The sequence below is a fragment of the Canis lupus genome, chromosome 24, assembly GCF_048164855.1.
Source record: "Canis lupus baileyi chromosome 24, mCanLup2.hap1, whole genome shotgun sequence".
Classification (NCBI taxonomy): Eukaryota; Metazoa; Chordata; class Mammalia; order Carnivora; family Canidae; genus Canis; species Canis lupus.
This window is the reverse complement of record NC_132861.1, coordinates 36,520,223-36,534,337: the sequence shown is the minus strand read 5'-3', so window position 1 is coordinate 36,534,337 and position 14,115 is coordinate 36,520,223. Positions and strand designations below refer to the sequence as shown.

The 14,115-nt window shown below is 35.3% G+C and overlaps 1 protein-coding gene across 8 annotated transcripts in view; it reads left to right on the top strand.

Moving 5' to 3' along the window:
• Positions 1-14,115, top strand: part of PPP3CC (protein phosphatase 3 catalytic subunit gamma) — a 110,818-nt gene that overhangs the window by 69,093 nt on the left and 27,610 nt on the right. For all 8 annotated transcript variants that reach the window (XM_072796322.1, XM_072796319.1, XM_072796318.1 and 5 more), the window contains exons 5-10: positions 554-699; positions 2,521-2,660; positions 7,370-7,447; positions 7,565-7,659; positions 12,062-12,187; positions 12,907-12,978. In XM_072796322.1, coding sequence (XP_072652423.1) covers positions 554-699; positions 2,521-2,660; positions 7,370-7,447; positions 7,565-7,659; positions 12,062-12,187; positions 12,907-12,978 — 657 coding nt within the window. The remainder of the gene's footprint in view (positions 1-553; positions 700-2,520; positions 2,661-7,369; positions 7,448-7,564; positions 7,660-12,061; positions 12,188-12,906; positions 12,979-14,115) is intronic.

The following is a 14,115-nucleotide window of genomic DNA, read 5'->3' as shown; positions in this document are numbered from 1 at the left end:
TTTCAGTGGGTATAGCAGTCCAGACGTTTTCTGCCTTTCACCATCCCCTCCAAGTCACAATCCCAGGTGCAGGGAAACAAAATCCACATTGGGCAGATCAGGGAGCCACTGTGGCTTAGAAGCCTCATGTAGCACAGTTGCCAGTATCTCCCATAAAGCTTGGTTGGTATAGATTCCAGGGTCCCAGAGGGACCTACCTTGAGTCATCATTGCACTCAAAAGTCCAAAGCTATAGCTGCCTATCAGGTAATTGAGTAATTTTTACCATAAGAAATGTTGCCTAATAACACAGCTGACATTCACCTTAACAGGTTTCCAGGACAACAGGACTAGAAGGTTAATCCAGGGTCATATTTGTCTTTAGAGAAGATTTTGTTTACCTTTTAGATTTTGTTTACAACTTTTCAAGAATATTTTTATAAAGATGATTGTGTTTTCAAATTTGCCTGAAATAAATGACTTTGAACTAGCTTCATAATTTTCTGCCCAATATTCTTATTCATATATGATAAATTTAGCTTTTCTTCTTTTGACTGTTTTTCTTTTTTTATAGGTCGAATTAAATATTCTGAAGAGGTATATGATGCATGTATGGAGACATTTGACTGTCTTCCTCTTGCTGCCCTCTTAAACCAGCAGTTTCTGTGTGTACATGGAGGGATGTCACCTGAAATTACTAGTTTAGATGACATTAAGAAAGTAAGTAACCTTTCATTAGCCTCATGGAATATATATTTTTTCAGTTTTTTTATTGTAGTCAACTATATGCCTCTATTGCTGAAAAATTTTAAATGCAGATAATCAAAAGTAAGAGAATGGAAATCATCTGTGACCTCATTATTGGGAGAGGACTACTATTAACATTTTGCTAAATGTCTTCCAGAAAATTTCTGTAAATTTTAGTGAAATCTGTACTTTCATCAACTGGAAACATAACCTATTTTGAGTATAGCCCTAAAATTTTAAATTATGTAGCATTACGAAAGGAAGGAAATCAGGCTTCCCCTGTTCTGCAATTAATTGTGTAACCTTGACCAAATCAAGGTTAACTCTTAGTTACATTTTCTTCTCTGGGAAATGAGGAAGTTAGAATGGATAGTCTGTGAACTTCCAGCTCTCAAATTCATTGGCTTTGGCATTTTATTTTATTATTTTTTTATTTTTTAAAGATTTTATTTGTGTATTCATGAGGGACACACAGAGAAAGAGAGAGAGAGAGAGGCAGAGACACAGTCAGAGGGAGAAGCAGGCTCCATGAAGGGAGCCTGATGCGGTACTCGATCCCAGGACTCTAGGATCATGCCCTGGGCTGGAGGTGGGCGCTAAACCGCTGAGCCACCCAGGGATCCTGGCTTTGACATTTTAGATGATAGAGTTTAACTGCTACACTTGCATGAGTTAATGATTATTATTTTCAGGATTTTCTATAAAGATGATCAATCTTTTTTTACTTCTTTTGTCCTACATTATCATCATCTTTTCTCTACCTTTGTATTGTACCTGTCTCATATAGGTACTGAAATTAAAGATTTTTTTTTGTTTATAAAACTTTTCTCTGAATTAAAGTTACTCTCCTCAGGGTAAGAGGGTGTGCCTATATTTCTGCTGCCTTATGATCTTTAAAATAACCGACTTTCTCCTTTACATTGTAAGTCTTGAATTTTGCAATTCTGAATCAATTGTATTAAAAACCTCCCCTTTCATTTAGAAGTCTTCAACTCTTTTAGTTACTGGGTTTGTCTTGGTTTTCATGCTACTAACCAAAGCAGCAATGACTAAAAGCTTAAATTAATAACTTACATTGAAATGCCTGCACTGCATAGAAGGGAAAGGATGAAAGTTCTTTACAAAATAAAACTAGAGGGGATCCCTGGGTGGCGCAGCGGTTTAGCGCCTGCCTTTGGCCCAGGGCACGATCCTGGAGACCCGGGATCGAATCCCACGTCGGGCTCCCGGTGCATGGAGCCTGCTTCTCCCTCTGCCTATGTCTCTGCCTCTCTCTCTCTCTCTCTCTGACTATCATAAATAAATAAAAATTAAAAAAAAAAACTTGAAAAAAACAAACAAAACTAGAAATCTCCTTTGGAATGAGGTAAACAGTGAACAGAACCATTGTAAAACCTTTCCTGGTCTGATGGTAATGTTAGCTCACCTAGGCAGTTGAAGTGAATTTTACATAGTCTTTCTCAATAATAGTATATCTCTATAATGGTTGATTTCACATTTGAATTAAATGAGTTCTGCTTTTAAGACTAGGATGTAAAGGAGTCCTTTTCTACAGTATGGTTAGATGCCAGGGATATTTATAAAAATTTATTTCAAAAAAATAATAAATATGTATCCAGATTTGTTAAATGCTCATTTTCTTCCTAAAGGAAAACTCCTCTAAGGGGCTTTTCTCCTAATACATTCTTGTGGGTAGGAGGGTTTTGTTTTGTTTTGTTTTTTGACCCATACCAGTTTCCAAAAGCTCTTTTGCTTTCATGATTTTTCTTCTTTTGGCTTTTGTGTGTCTTTTAGTTAGACAGATTTAAAGAACCTCCAGCCTTTGGGCCAGTGTGTGACCTGCTTTGGTCCGATCCTTCAGAGGATTATGGCAATGAAAAGACTTTGGAGCACTATACCCACAACACTGTCCGAGGGTGCTCTTATTTTTACAGGTAAGCTAATCCCCAAAGTTATAAAATTAAGAAAGGCAATTGTAATATGTATCATCAAATTATTTTTAAGTACTTTATATCTCTGATTTGTGTAGTATAGAGACTTGTTTAATTTTTTGATTAATAGAAGGTAGAAAACGTGTTTATTTTGTTTTTCATGTTTTAATAGGTATTATGTGCTCCCATAATATATAGGAGTACCTTCATTAATACCTAAGTGTGATGTACTGAACATAATTGAACAGAACATCTTGCAGTGCTTAAGTGTTTTCTGATTCTAAACGATCTCGATTATTATCTATGAGTTTTTTAAAAATAAAGATTTGTTGGCTCTTCCCCCAGAGATTCTGATTAGGTAGATCTGAGACAGGAAAATCCGGTTATTTTTTTTTTTTTAAAGAGTTCTCCGGTGTTTGGAACCACTGCTATAGGCAAAGATATAAAAAGAATAGGACATTGTGAACTAAGTGCAGGACATTTCCTGGAAGTTGGCTGTTGTCTTAAATCTCCTATGTGAGCTTTTATTGTGTTCTGCCATTCAAAAATAGGGAGATAGAGGTTTGAAGTCTAAAGTTTTTTAATCCCAATATTTTACTGTGACAAGTAATGCATATATTTAGTTCCCTAAAAATCTCTGTTAATTGCATGAGATAACATATCCATTAAGTGAAATCCACATACAAAAAGTAAAAAGCTTTACTACTGCCATAGTTTTAACATTCTTCTAAGCAACCTTGTTTTAGTTCTTTCTAAATAATTTAGATTTTACTTCTCTTTTAAAAAAATTTAAGATTTTATTTATTTATTTTGAGAGAGAAAGAGAGCACATTGGGTGGGGGGAGGGGCAGAGTTTGAGGGAGAATCTCAAGCCGACTCTCCACAGAACATGGAACCCACACAGAGTATGGCTCAGTCCCATGACCCTGAGATCATGACTTGAGCCAAAACCAGGAGAAGGACAGTCAGCCAACTGACTACCTAAATTTTACTAATCTTTACACTGGTTAAAATAAAGAGCATAATGTCTTTTTATTGTTTGCTCAATATAAACTGGTATGATTTCTTTGGAGATGAACCTGACAGCATCTCTCTATTATAAAGGCCTTTAATCCAGAAGTTCTACTTCTAACGTGTGGTCCTGTGGCTATACAATTGATTCTTGGTATTTATGAATTCCGATATGCAAACTTGTCTACTTGCTAAGAATTACTTATAAGTGTAAAGTCCCCACTCATAGCACTTTCACTGTCATTCAGACATGTACACATGCAGAATGATGAAAAATATGTTACTTTATGTTACTTAATGTGTGTTCCTGAGGTCTCAAGGAGCTGCTCTGCCTTCTTGTTTCTGCTTTCATGCTTAAGACCATTCTTTTTCTGATCCATTTAGTGCAATATTTTTCGCATTTTTTTGTTGGTAAAATGGCCCCTAAGCATAGTGCTTAAATGCTATTGAGTATTTATTCATGTAAGAAGGCTGTGATGTGTCTTACAGACAAAATACGTGTATGTTGGGATGCCTGAGTGTCTCAGCAGTTGACCATCTGCCCTTGGCTCAGGGCGTGATCCTGGGTCTGGGGATTAAGTCCCCCATCAGGCTCTCTGCAGGGTGCCTCCTTCTCTCTCTATGTCTCTCTCTCTCTCTCTCTCTCTCTCTGTGTGTGTCTCTCATGAATAAATACATTTTAAAAAATACATTTATGTTATATAAGCTTTATTTGGGAATGACTTACAGCATTGTTGTCCATGAGTTCCATGTTAATTAACCAACAGTATATATTATTAAGTAAGGTATCCTTACACAGAGACACACATAAAACAAGGTTATATATTGATTGCTTAATGAAAATGTGACCAGAGGATCAGAGGACCCTAACTATGTATTTTCTCTAGGAGTGGTGGTTCAGTTTTAACTAACTCAGTATTTACAAGTTAGCTTTATAGAACATAGCTAATGCAAATAATAATAATCAACTATGTGGAAGTGTGTAAAATATATGTACAGTTGACCTTTGAACAATATGTGTTTGAACTGAACAGGTCTACTTACACATGGATTTTTAAATACAAATACAATACAGTACTATAAATTTATTTTTTCTTATGATTTTCTTTTTTAAGATTTCATTTATTTATTCATGAGAGACACACAGAGAGGCAGAGACATAGGCAGAGGGAAAAACAGGCTCCATGCAGGGAGCCCGATGTGGGACTCGATCCCAGGACCCCAGAATCACATCCTGGGCCAAAGGCAGCCACTCAATGGCTGAGCCACCCAGGTGTCCCCCTTATGATTTTCTTAATAACGTTTTTCTTTTTTCTAGCTTGCTTTAGTGTAAGAATACAGCATATAATAGATAGAACATAGAATGTTGATACAAAATATGTATCAATTGACTGTTAAGGGTAAGGCTTCTAGTCAATAGGCCAGTAAAGTTTTGGGGGAGTCAAAAGTTACATACGTGAGGAGTGCCTGGCTGGCCCAGTTAGTAGAGCATGTGACTTTTGATCTCAGGGCCATGAATTTAGGCCCCATGTTGGGCATGGAGCCTACTTAAAAAAAGTCTAACAGAAGAAAAATTTTAAACACAGCTTTTTGACTACATGGAGAATCAGCATCCCCACATTGTTTAAGAGTCAATGGTACGAGGTTATTCACTGCTGTATTATTTATGATAAAAACTCAATTTTTACAAAAAAAAAAAACAAAAAAAAAAACTCAATTTTTTTTTAAGTAGGCTCCATGCCCAGCAAGGAGCCCAACGTGGGGCTTGAATTCATGACCCTGAGACCCTAAAATCAAGATTGTGATGTTTAACCAATAGAGCCACACAGGACAGGGTACCCCTATGATAAAAGATTTAAAACAACCTAATTGTTAATAGAAGAGTAGTTAAATACCTTGTGGTACATTCAGACAATGGAATGTGCCAGATTATGCAATGAGGCTATTTTTTTAAAAGATTTTATTTATTTATTCATGAGAGACACACAGAGAGAGAGAGAGAGAGAGGCAGAGGGAGAAGCAGGCTCCATGCAGGGAGCCCGATGTGGGACTCAATCCCAGGACTCCAGGATTACGCCCTGGGCTGAAGGCAGTGCTGAACCACTGAGCCACCCAGGGATTCCGAGGCTATTTTTTTTTTTTTAATTAAAAAAAAAAAAAAAAGAAAAGAAACTCTTTATATATGTATACAAAATAAAAGCATACCTTATTTTATTGCAAGGTATGTACATTATTTTTTTAGACATAAATAATGGGAATAAATTTTGGGAAACCAAAAAATTAATTTGACCTGCTTTATTTCAATATTTGCTTTGTTATGGTGGTCTGAAACAGAACCCACAACATCTCCAAGGTATGCCTATAGAATATCTTTTAAAGGATAGTCAAAGAAGCCGAGAACATTGGTTGCTTCTAAGGTAGCTGGAAGATAGATGTAAGAAGAAGGAGGCATTTAGGGGCACCTGGCTAGATCAGAAGAGCATGCAGCTGCCTCTTGATCTTGGGGGTGTGAGTTTGAGCCTCATGTTGGGTATAGAGATTATTTTTAAAAAATAAACTTAAAAAAAAAGGAAGCATTTCACTATATAACCATTTGTATGTTTCCATTTTATACCATGTGAATGTAATTGATTTTTCTAATGAGCATAATAAGAAATAAAGATTTAAACATGAAGTAAATAATTAACACTAATTCTAGGATAATTTAGTATCCTTCAATTTTTCCTATCAGATTTTTCTTTTTTCTTTTTTTTTTTAATAGAGAGAAAGAATCTTAAGAAACCTAAACAAAAATCAAGAGTGCACCTGGGGCACCTGAGTTTGGCTAGGTCTTGATCTCAGGGTTATGAGTTCCAACCCACTGAGCTCCATGCTCAACACAGAATCTACTTGAGATTCTCTCTCACTCTCTCTCTTTCTCTCCCTCCCCCCCCCACTTTCACACACACTACCCTGGTTTTTTTTTATTATTATTATTAAGACAAGAAAAGTTTTGGTGGTGTTATGTTATGGGTTAAGACAAAAAAAATTAAAAGGTAAGGAAGCTCTTTTTCTGTCTTAAGGTTGTTTGTTATCTGCATATTTGATCTGGAATGAGGTATATTAGTGAAGTGGGAAAACAGTGATGATTGCTAAGCCATTAATAAAAGTTTATTGATATATCAAACCTATAATTTTGAAACAAATTCAACTTATAGCATCTTGACTTTTCCCCTTCCTCCTGTTAGAAAACAATTGTTTTGGGCACTTAAATGACTTAGTTGGTTAAGCATCTACTTTCGGCTCAGGTCAGGATCTCAGGGTCCTGGGATTGAGCCCTGAGTCAGGTCCTGCTCAGCAGGGAGCCTGCTTCCATTCTCCCTCTGCCCCTCCTCCCTCTACCTCTGCCCCTCCCCTGCACCCTTGCTTGGGCTCTCTTGCTCTCTCAAAAATAAATAAATTCTTTAAAAAAATAATAAAAAATAAGGGGTACCTGGGTGGCTCAATCAGTTATGTCTACCTTCGGCTCAAGTTATGATCTCCGGGTCCTGGGATTGAGCCCCCCATCGGGCTCCATGCTCAGTGGAGAGTCTGCTTCTCTCTCTCCCTCTGTGCTCGCTCTCTTTCTCTCTCTCAAATAAATAAATAAAATCTTTAAAAATAATAAAATAAAAGACAATTGTTTTAGTTCTCGGTTTATGTTTTCTAATTTTCTTTTTCAGTTACCCTGCAGTTTGTGAATTTTTGCAGAACAATAATTTGTTATCAATAATCAGAGCCCATGAAGCCCAGGATGCTGGGTAAGTTATATTAAAACTGTACCAAAAAATAATAATAATAAAAAAATAAAACTATACCAATTATCATGGTCGAGTTTTTGCCTTTAATATCAAGACAGATTATTATCTCTCTTCCAGGTATCGAATGTACAGGAAGAGCCAAACGACAGGCTTTCCATCACTCATTACAATTTTCTCTGCCCCCAATTACCTAGATGTCTATAATAATAAAGGTAAAGGAGTCCAGTGATATTTGAATTTGAATTTGTGAGTAAATGTGAGCTCTAGTTTAATTATATGTATGTATATATATTTTATATATATATATAAATTTTAAATAAGAAAAGAGGTCTTAATTGAAACAAGGGCCAAGGAACTTAGAATTTAGGCTACTGCTTGGTTTTCATTTCCTAAGGATTATTGGGCTTTTTGTAAATATAAATAATGATCATAATAGGTCTGATGTATACTCCTGAATCAAAATATAAGAAGAATGGGGTGCCTGGTGGCTCAGTTGGTTGAGTTAGTCCATTGAGTCCGTGGCTCTTGGTTTCTGATCAGATCATGATCTCGTGGGTTGTGGGATTGAGCTCTGTGCTCAGCAGGGAGTCTATTTGAAGATTCTGTCTGTGTGCCTCCTCCCCACTCTTTCTCCCTCTCTCTGTAAAATAAATCTTTAAAAATACGTATATAAGAAGAAGTTATTTCAGGTTCATGTTAGAATAGTCATCATAAATTATTGCTTTTGGTGAATTTAATTTATTTGTAACAGTATCTCAATAAAATGTCACTGGTATTTTAATGTTTGTAAATTATTAAGCTGTTTTTGCTTTTTGTGAATGATAGAGGTAGAATGAATACTGTATAACAAGTCAGAAAAATCATTTTAGTCCAAGCCCCACCATAAACCAATAGTGTGACTTTAAATAAGTCACATAATTTTTCTAAGCCTCAGTTTCCCATATAAACAAAGAGGGAAAAAATAAAAAATAAACAAAGAGGATTAAATATAAACATGCTTGCAATCCAGAAATTCTCATTCTTATACTTTATCCTATTGAAATTTTTTACTTTTACATATGCCCAATGTAGGGCTTGAACTCATGACCCTGAGATCAAGAGTTGCATACTCTACTGATGGAGCCAGCGAAGTACCCTGAAATTTTTTTTAAAAAATTTTTTATGATTCATAATTTGTAAGTATCAGGGCAAAATTCCTCTGTAATATCCTCTGTAACATGCCTCTGTGTAACTATTTTGTCGTTTACAAAGTATGACTATAAAATAATAGAACTTCCTTACAAACATGCTGGAACATATATATCCAAGTGAGTATTGTCCCTTCACAGTAGTTACCTTGGAAAGGTATATGCTTATTCCAACAATGCTGCCATTGTTCAAAACGTTTTTGGAACTCCTCTTTTGGCATTGCCTTCAGAGTCTGCGACACATTCTTTTGATTATCCTCAGTGATGGGAAATCTTCGTCCTTTGAGGGTGGATTTGATTTTTGGAACAGCCAAAAGTCATTCGGAGTCAAGACTGGTGAATAAGGTGAGTGATCAAGCTAGATGCTACCATTTGGGGTCAGAAACAAGGTATGATTATAGGGTAATGAGACTGGTTTTTCTTGTGTTGCTTATAAAATAGGTTTGGAGGCGATTCCAAAAGAGGAGTTCCAAAAATGTTTTGAGTAATGGCAGCATCTTTGGATTAAATATACAGTAAGGGAGCAAGGTATATTGAAAAGAGTACTAAGCTAGGAATCAGAAATTCTAGTCTAGTCCTGCTTCACTTTTAAATTCACAGTTAACATGACAATTTCACATTTAAGAAGACATTTAACTTCTCTGAGCCTCAGTGTATCTTTAAAATAGGGTTATTGAAGATAAGTTGGAACAATAAAAATAAACATTAAAAGCATCTGTCAAACTCTGAAATTGCTATGATACTATAACATTTTACTGTTATTGTACCTAGTGTGATTACATTGGAGGACCATACTCATCTCATATATAAGGTCTGGTGTGTTTGTAGTTGGTGGTTTTTAAGTCTCATTACTTTATAGTCATACCTTGTATATGCAGCTGGGGAGTCAAGTTTAAAAGAAATCCACAGTATACTAACTATGTAGCCTTTTTAAAGGGAAACTGAGGAATGACACATCTCACTTCAGTCTGATTTGAATCAGTCATCTCAGGGTCCTTCAGTGGCTTACTATCCATTTAAAAAAAAAAAAAACTTCTTTAAGTTCTCTCTTAGCGGGGATCCCTGGGTGGCGCAGTGGTTTGGCGCCTGCCTTTGGCCCAGGGTGCGATCCTGGAGACCCAGGATCAAATCCCACGTCGGGCTCCCTGTGCATGGAGCCTGCTTCTCCCTCTGCCTCTGCCTCTGTCTCTGCCTCTCTCTCTCTCTCTCTCTCTCTGTATGACTATCATAAATAAATAAAAAAATTTAAAAAAAAGTTCTCTCTTAGCTGTATAATTTTTTACATCTCGTCATTCTTTTCTGAGTCTTACCTATCCTGCAACACTCTGCTTCTCCCTAACTCCATTCTTTCTTATTTCCTCTTCCTACTATTCCCAATATGTTAGACTTAGTTTTGTTCTTATTTCTTCCATTATGAATGGTATGTACTGCTTGTATTGGTCACTTCTTCAAGGACACTTCCTGGCCCTAGTTCTTATATTTGTGAGAAGACGTTCCCTTGTCCCTTGTTAAACCTCTCTAGGAAGAGTGTCTGTTGACTGCACAGTGGATTTATCAGTGTGCTCACCTGAAGCATGGCACCCAACATAGCAGTCACTTCACTTACTCACTAAATACCCTAGCTCATTTTCTGCCCCCTTCTAACCTGGTTTTGATCTTGATTATTCCTTTAGTGAACTTTTAAATTCATAGTCATTCTACCAGAGTTTTCTGTTGACTGATACAATTGGTAACTTTATTTTAAACATTCTTATTTTCCTTGGTTGTTTCTCAAACTTTTTTTTTCTTTTTTTAAGAAAAACACAGTGGCATCTGAAACAATATCTGCTGGTACTCATTTACTCCCCATCCAAGTACCTCTTTCTTGAAAATGACAGCCCTCTCCCCCTTTCCTTTCTCTCTTTCTTCTCCTGTTGCTCTTCTTTCTTGCATATTGGTACCAACAAGTATTCCTTAGTTCCAGTGATTATGTGAAAGATCCTTAAGTCATGATTTTTAAAGATTTCTATTTTCATTTTTTTGTGTCTACTGGGAACATACCCAAAAGCAATTTTTTATACTCTCATTTCTAATCACCCACTAGAAAGACCCACTTCTCACTTCTTTTTCCTGTATAGATTGAGGGAAATGCTGAATAATTATAAATTCATCTAACCTAAATAAAATACATGTATATGAAAATAATGGGACATGTATATCATATCCAGTGTTAGGTTTTTAAGAGCAGGAGATCCAGGGGATCCCTGGGTGGCGCAGCGGTTTGGCGCCTGCCTTTGGCCCAGGGCGCGATCCTGGAGACCCGGGATCAAATCCCACATCAGGCTCCCGGTGCATGGAGCCTGCTTCTCCCTCTGCCTATGTCTCTGCCTCTCTCTCTGTCTCTCTGTGACTATCATAAATAAATAAAAATTAAAAAAAAAAAATTAAAAAAAAAAAAAAGCAGGAGATCCTACTTTAATGTGTTTTCTTTATAATCCATGGTGTACATTTTAGACACTCAGCAACTTAAATTTTGAGCATACGAGGCTATCCTTTAATAAGCAAAGAAACAGAAACTAGGAAATGACCTATACCTGTCATTTCTGGAGTACTTCATAATACCTGATTCTATTTATGATCACATAAATACTACTTCAAATAGACTCCCTGCTGAGCACAGTAAGAGTAAAGAGAATAATGCCAACAACATTGCAGTGCTTGTGCTCATGGTAAAGTCTAAGAAATTGGATTTTAAAACTTAAAATATAAAGAAAATTAGTTTGGTACCAAAGTATGTATACAAATACATGAACTGGTTAATTTAAACATTTATACAGTGCTAGCAATATAGTGATTCTGTATAGGAGAGGTGGATATTTCTTAGTCCTTTATATAATATGCAGAGATGATTTAATCTACTTTTGAGCCTTGTAAATCGGTTCAGGTTTACCATCTGCATTCCCCTCTATGAATTGATAATTGCTATGTTATAAGCTCCCAGACAGTTTATAAAGTCTTTGGCTCTGGGTAATGACTAGCAAAACGAGCTGTGTTCACTTAATGAAAAATGTTTGTCTTCAAAAGAAAGCTGTAATTGTAACCATTTGTCCTATAAAGGGAAATTATGACAACATTTTTCTAATGTGGAACCTGAGATTTCTATAGACAGTTACTGTGCAGTGACCCTTTGAAGTTTCAAAATTCAGTTTCTTTTGTACTTTTATTATATGAGATCTTCAGGTAACTTTGTTCATTGGGATAATTCTCAAAAGAATGAACTGTGTAAAATGCTTTAAGATTTTCCATCTGTTCTTAAATACTGAGTTCTGAATTTACAAATGGAAAGTAAGCTCATGAATTCTGTTTAGTAGGTACACAGCTATACAAAGCATACCAGTTGCCATGTCGTGTTCTTCTGTACCAGACTTTCCTGCCTTTTCCTTTTTAGCTGCTGTGTTAAAATATGAAAACAATGTCATGAATATCAGGCAGTTTAACTGTTCTCCACACCCCTACTGGCTTCCAAACTTTATGGATGTTTTCACTTGGTCTTTGCCTTTTGTTGGGGAAAAAGGTAAGAGAACCGGATTATCGTCTTAATTAGTAATGGAACACACTTTTATATTTGCCTGAGCCCCCTGATTCAGAAATGTTTTTCTTAAACTTATAGAAGTAAAAAAATAATAAAAATAAGAATAATAAAGTTATCAGAAATATTTTCTAATTTTCTTCTTGACAAAGATTTTTGAGTGGCACTTAATTGGTTTTTAAATTATAGTTCAATTATGCTCATCTTATTATAAATATCAATATAAAGTAGCTATCCAGCTATGACCAGGATGTTAAAATAGCATAAATCACCGCACCTTTCCTTCAGTATTTATTCAGTGATAAAGAAATATAAATAGGAAATATTGTCCTGTAAATTTTATTTGTGCACCTATACAAGTAAGCTATGCAAATATAAAATAAATCTGTCTTTGTAAAATGGGAGGAAATCTTTTTGTGTACACATCAGTGAGGAAAAGGTTCTGGACAGCAATTCCATGGAACCAAGTAATTATGCAATCAAATCTTCAAAGACCTGACCTTTACTGAAGCAAGTAATTTCCCCAAATTCTTTATAAATCTGAAAGTCTAGATTTAATGTGACTTTTTATAATTATTCTTAATAGCATTATGATAAATAATTTTTGTTTATTTAACATGTATTTTACTTAGACATCCACATCATTGTAGAAAGACTATCTTACTAATTGTACAAATTCTGGGTTATTTTGTCTTCTCATACAGTCACAGAGATGCTGGTCAACATTCTCAACATCTGTTCTGACGATGAATTGATCTCTGATGATGAAATTGAAGGTAAACTTGCCTTTTTCTCATTTGAACTAGAAACAGAAATTTTAGCTTTGGTTTTAGTTTGTTTTGAGTAATTTTCTGTGTCTTGTTAAAAACAGAATTGTGTGTGTTACAGAAAAATAAAATTTGAAAAATGCAGGAAACCATAAATAACAAAAAAGTTACCTATAATTCTACCATCTTATAGATAGCGACTGTTCATATCCTAATGTAATATTGGGTGACCTTTTATCTTTGCATATATTTTCCCCCTCTTTTTCCTTTTTAACAAAAAGGTCATATATTAGTATCACAAACATTTATAGTTTTTTTATAGACTAATTTTTAATAGTTACTTAGTTGTCTTTATTGATGATTTGTTTTAATCAATCTCCTGCTGTTGGATATTGGATTTTTTCTAACTTTTTAAAAACCGTACAGTTTTGAAAATTCTTACAGATAAATCTTTACACATTCTGTCAATAACCAATATTTATTACATGCCTACTATTAGTACTATTTAGGTCCTTGCATGCAATAAGCTTATATTCTAGTGGTGGGAAGACAAACAATAAATAAGTGCAAGTCAGATGTTGATACATGATACGAAAGAAAGGGGGAAACATTAAGAAATTGAGAATAACATTTTCTTGTTTTCACAGGATAAACTTCTAGAAATTGAATATCTGTGTTAATTAGTATTTATAATTTTAAATCAGATACAGATAACTTCTTGGAAGGCTATACCAGATTACATTTTTTTGTGTATGATGCATAGTTCATGTGTACTCTCCAATACTGTTTATTACCATTTTTATGTCTGGTGTTTTTAAAATTTTAATTTGTATATTTATGATGACTGATGAACAGTTTTTTTAATTGACCACATGTATTTTTCTTTTGTGAATCGTCAATTCATTCCTTTTGCCCATTTTCTTACTGGGTTATGTGCATGTTTGTTTTTTGCTTTCTTCTTCTTAGCTGTGTGAGGGATCTTTATATAGTAACATTTTGTTAGATATGTAGCCATGTATTTTTTTGTCTAGTATGTTGTGGGAGGTTTGATTTTAAAGATAGGTCCTAGGGATCCCTGGGTGGCGCAGCGGTTTGGCGCCTGCCTTTGGCCCAGGGCGCGATCCTGGAGACCCGGGATCGAATCCC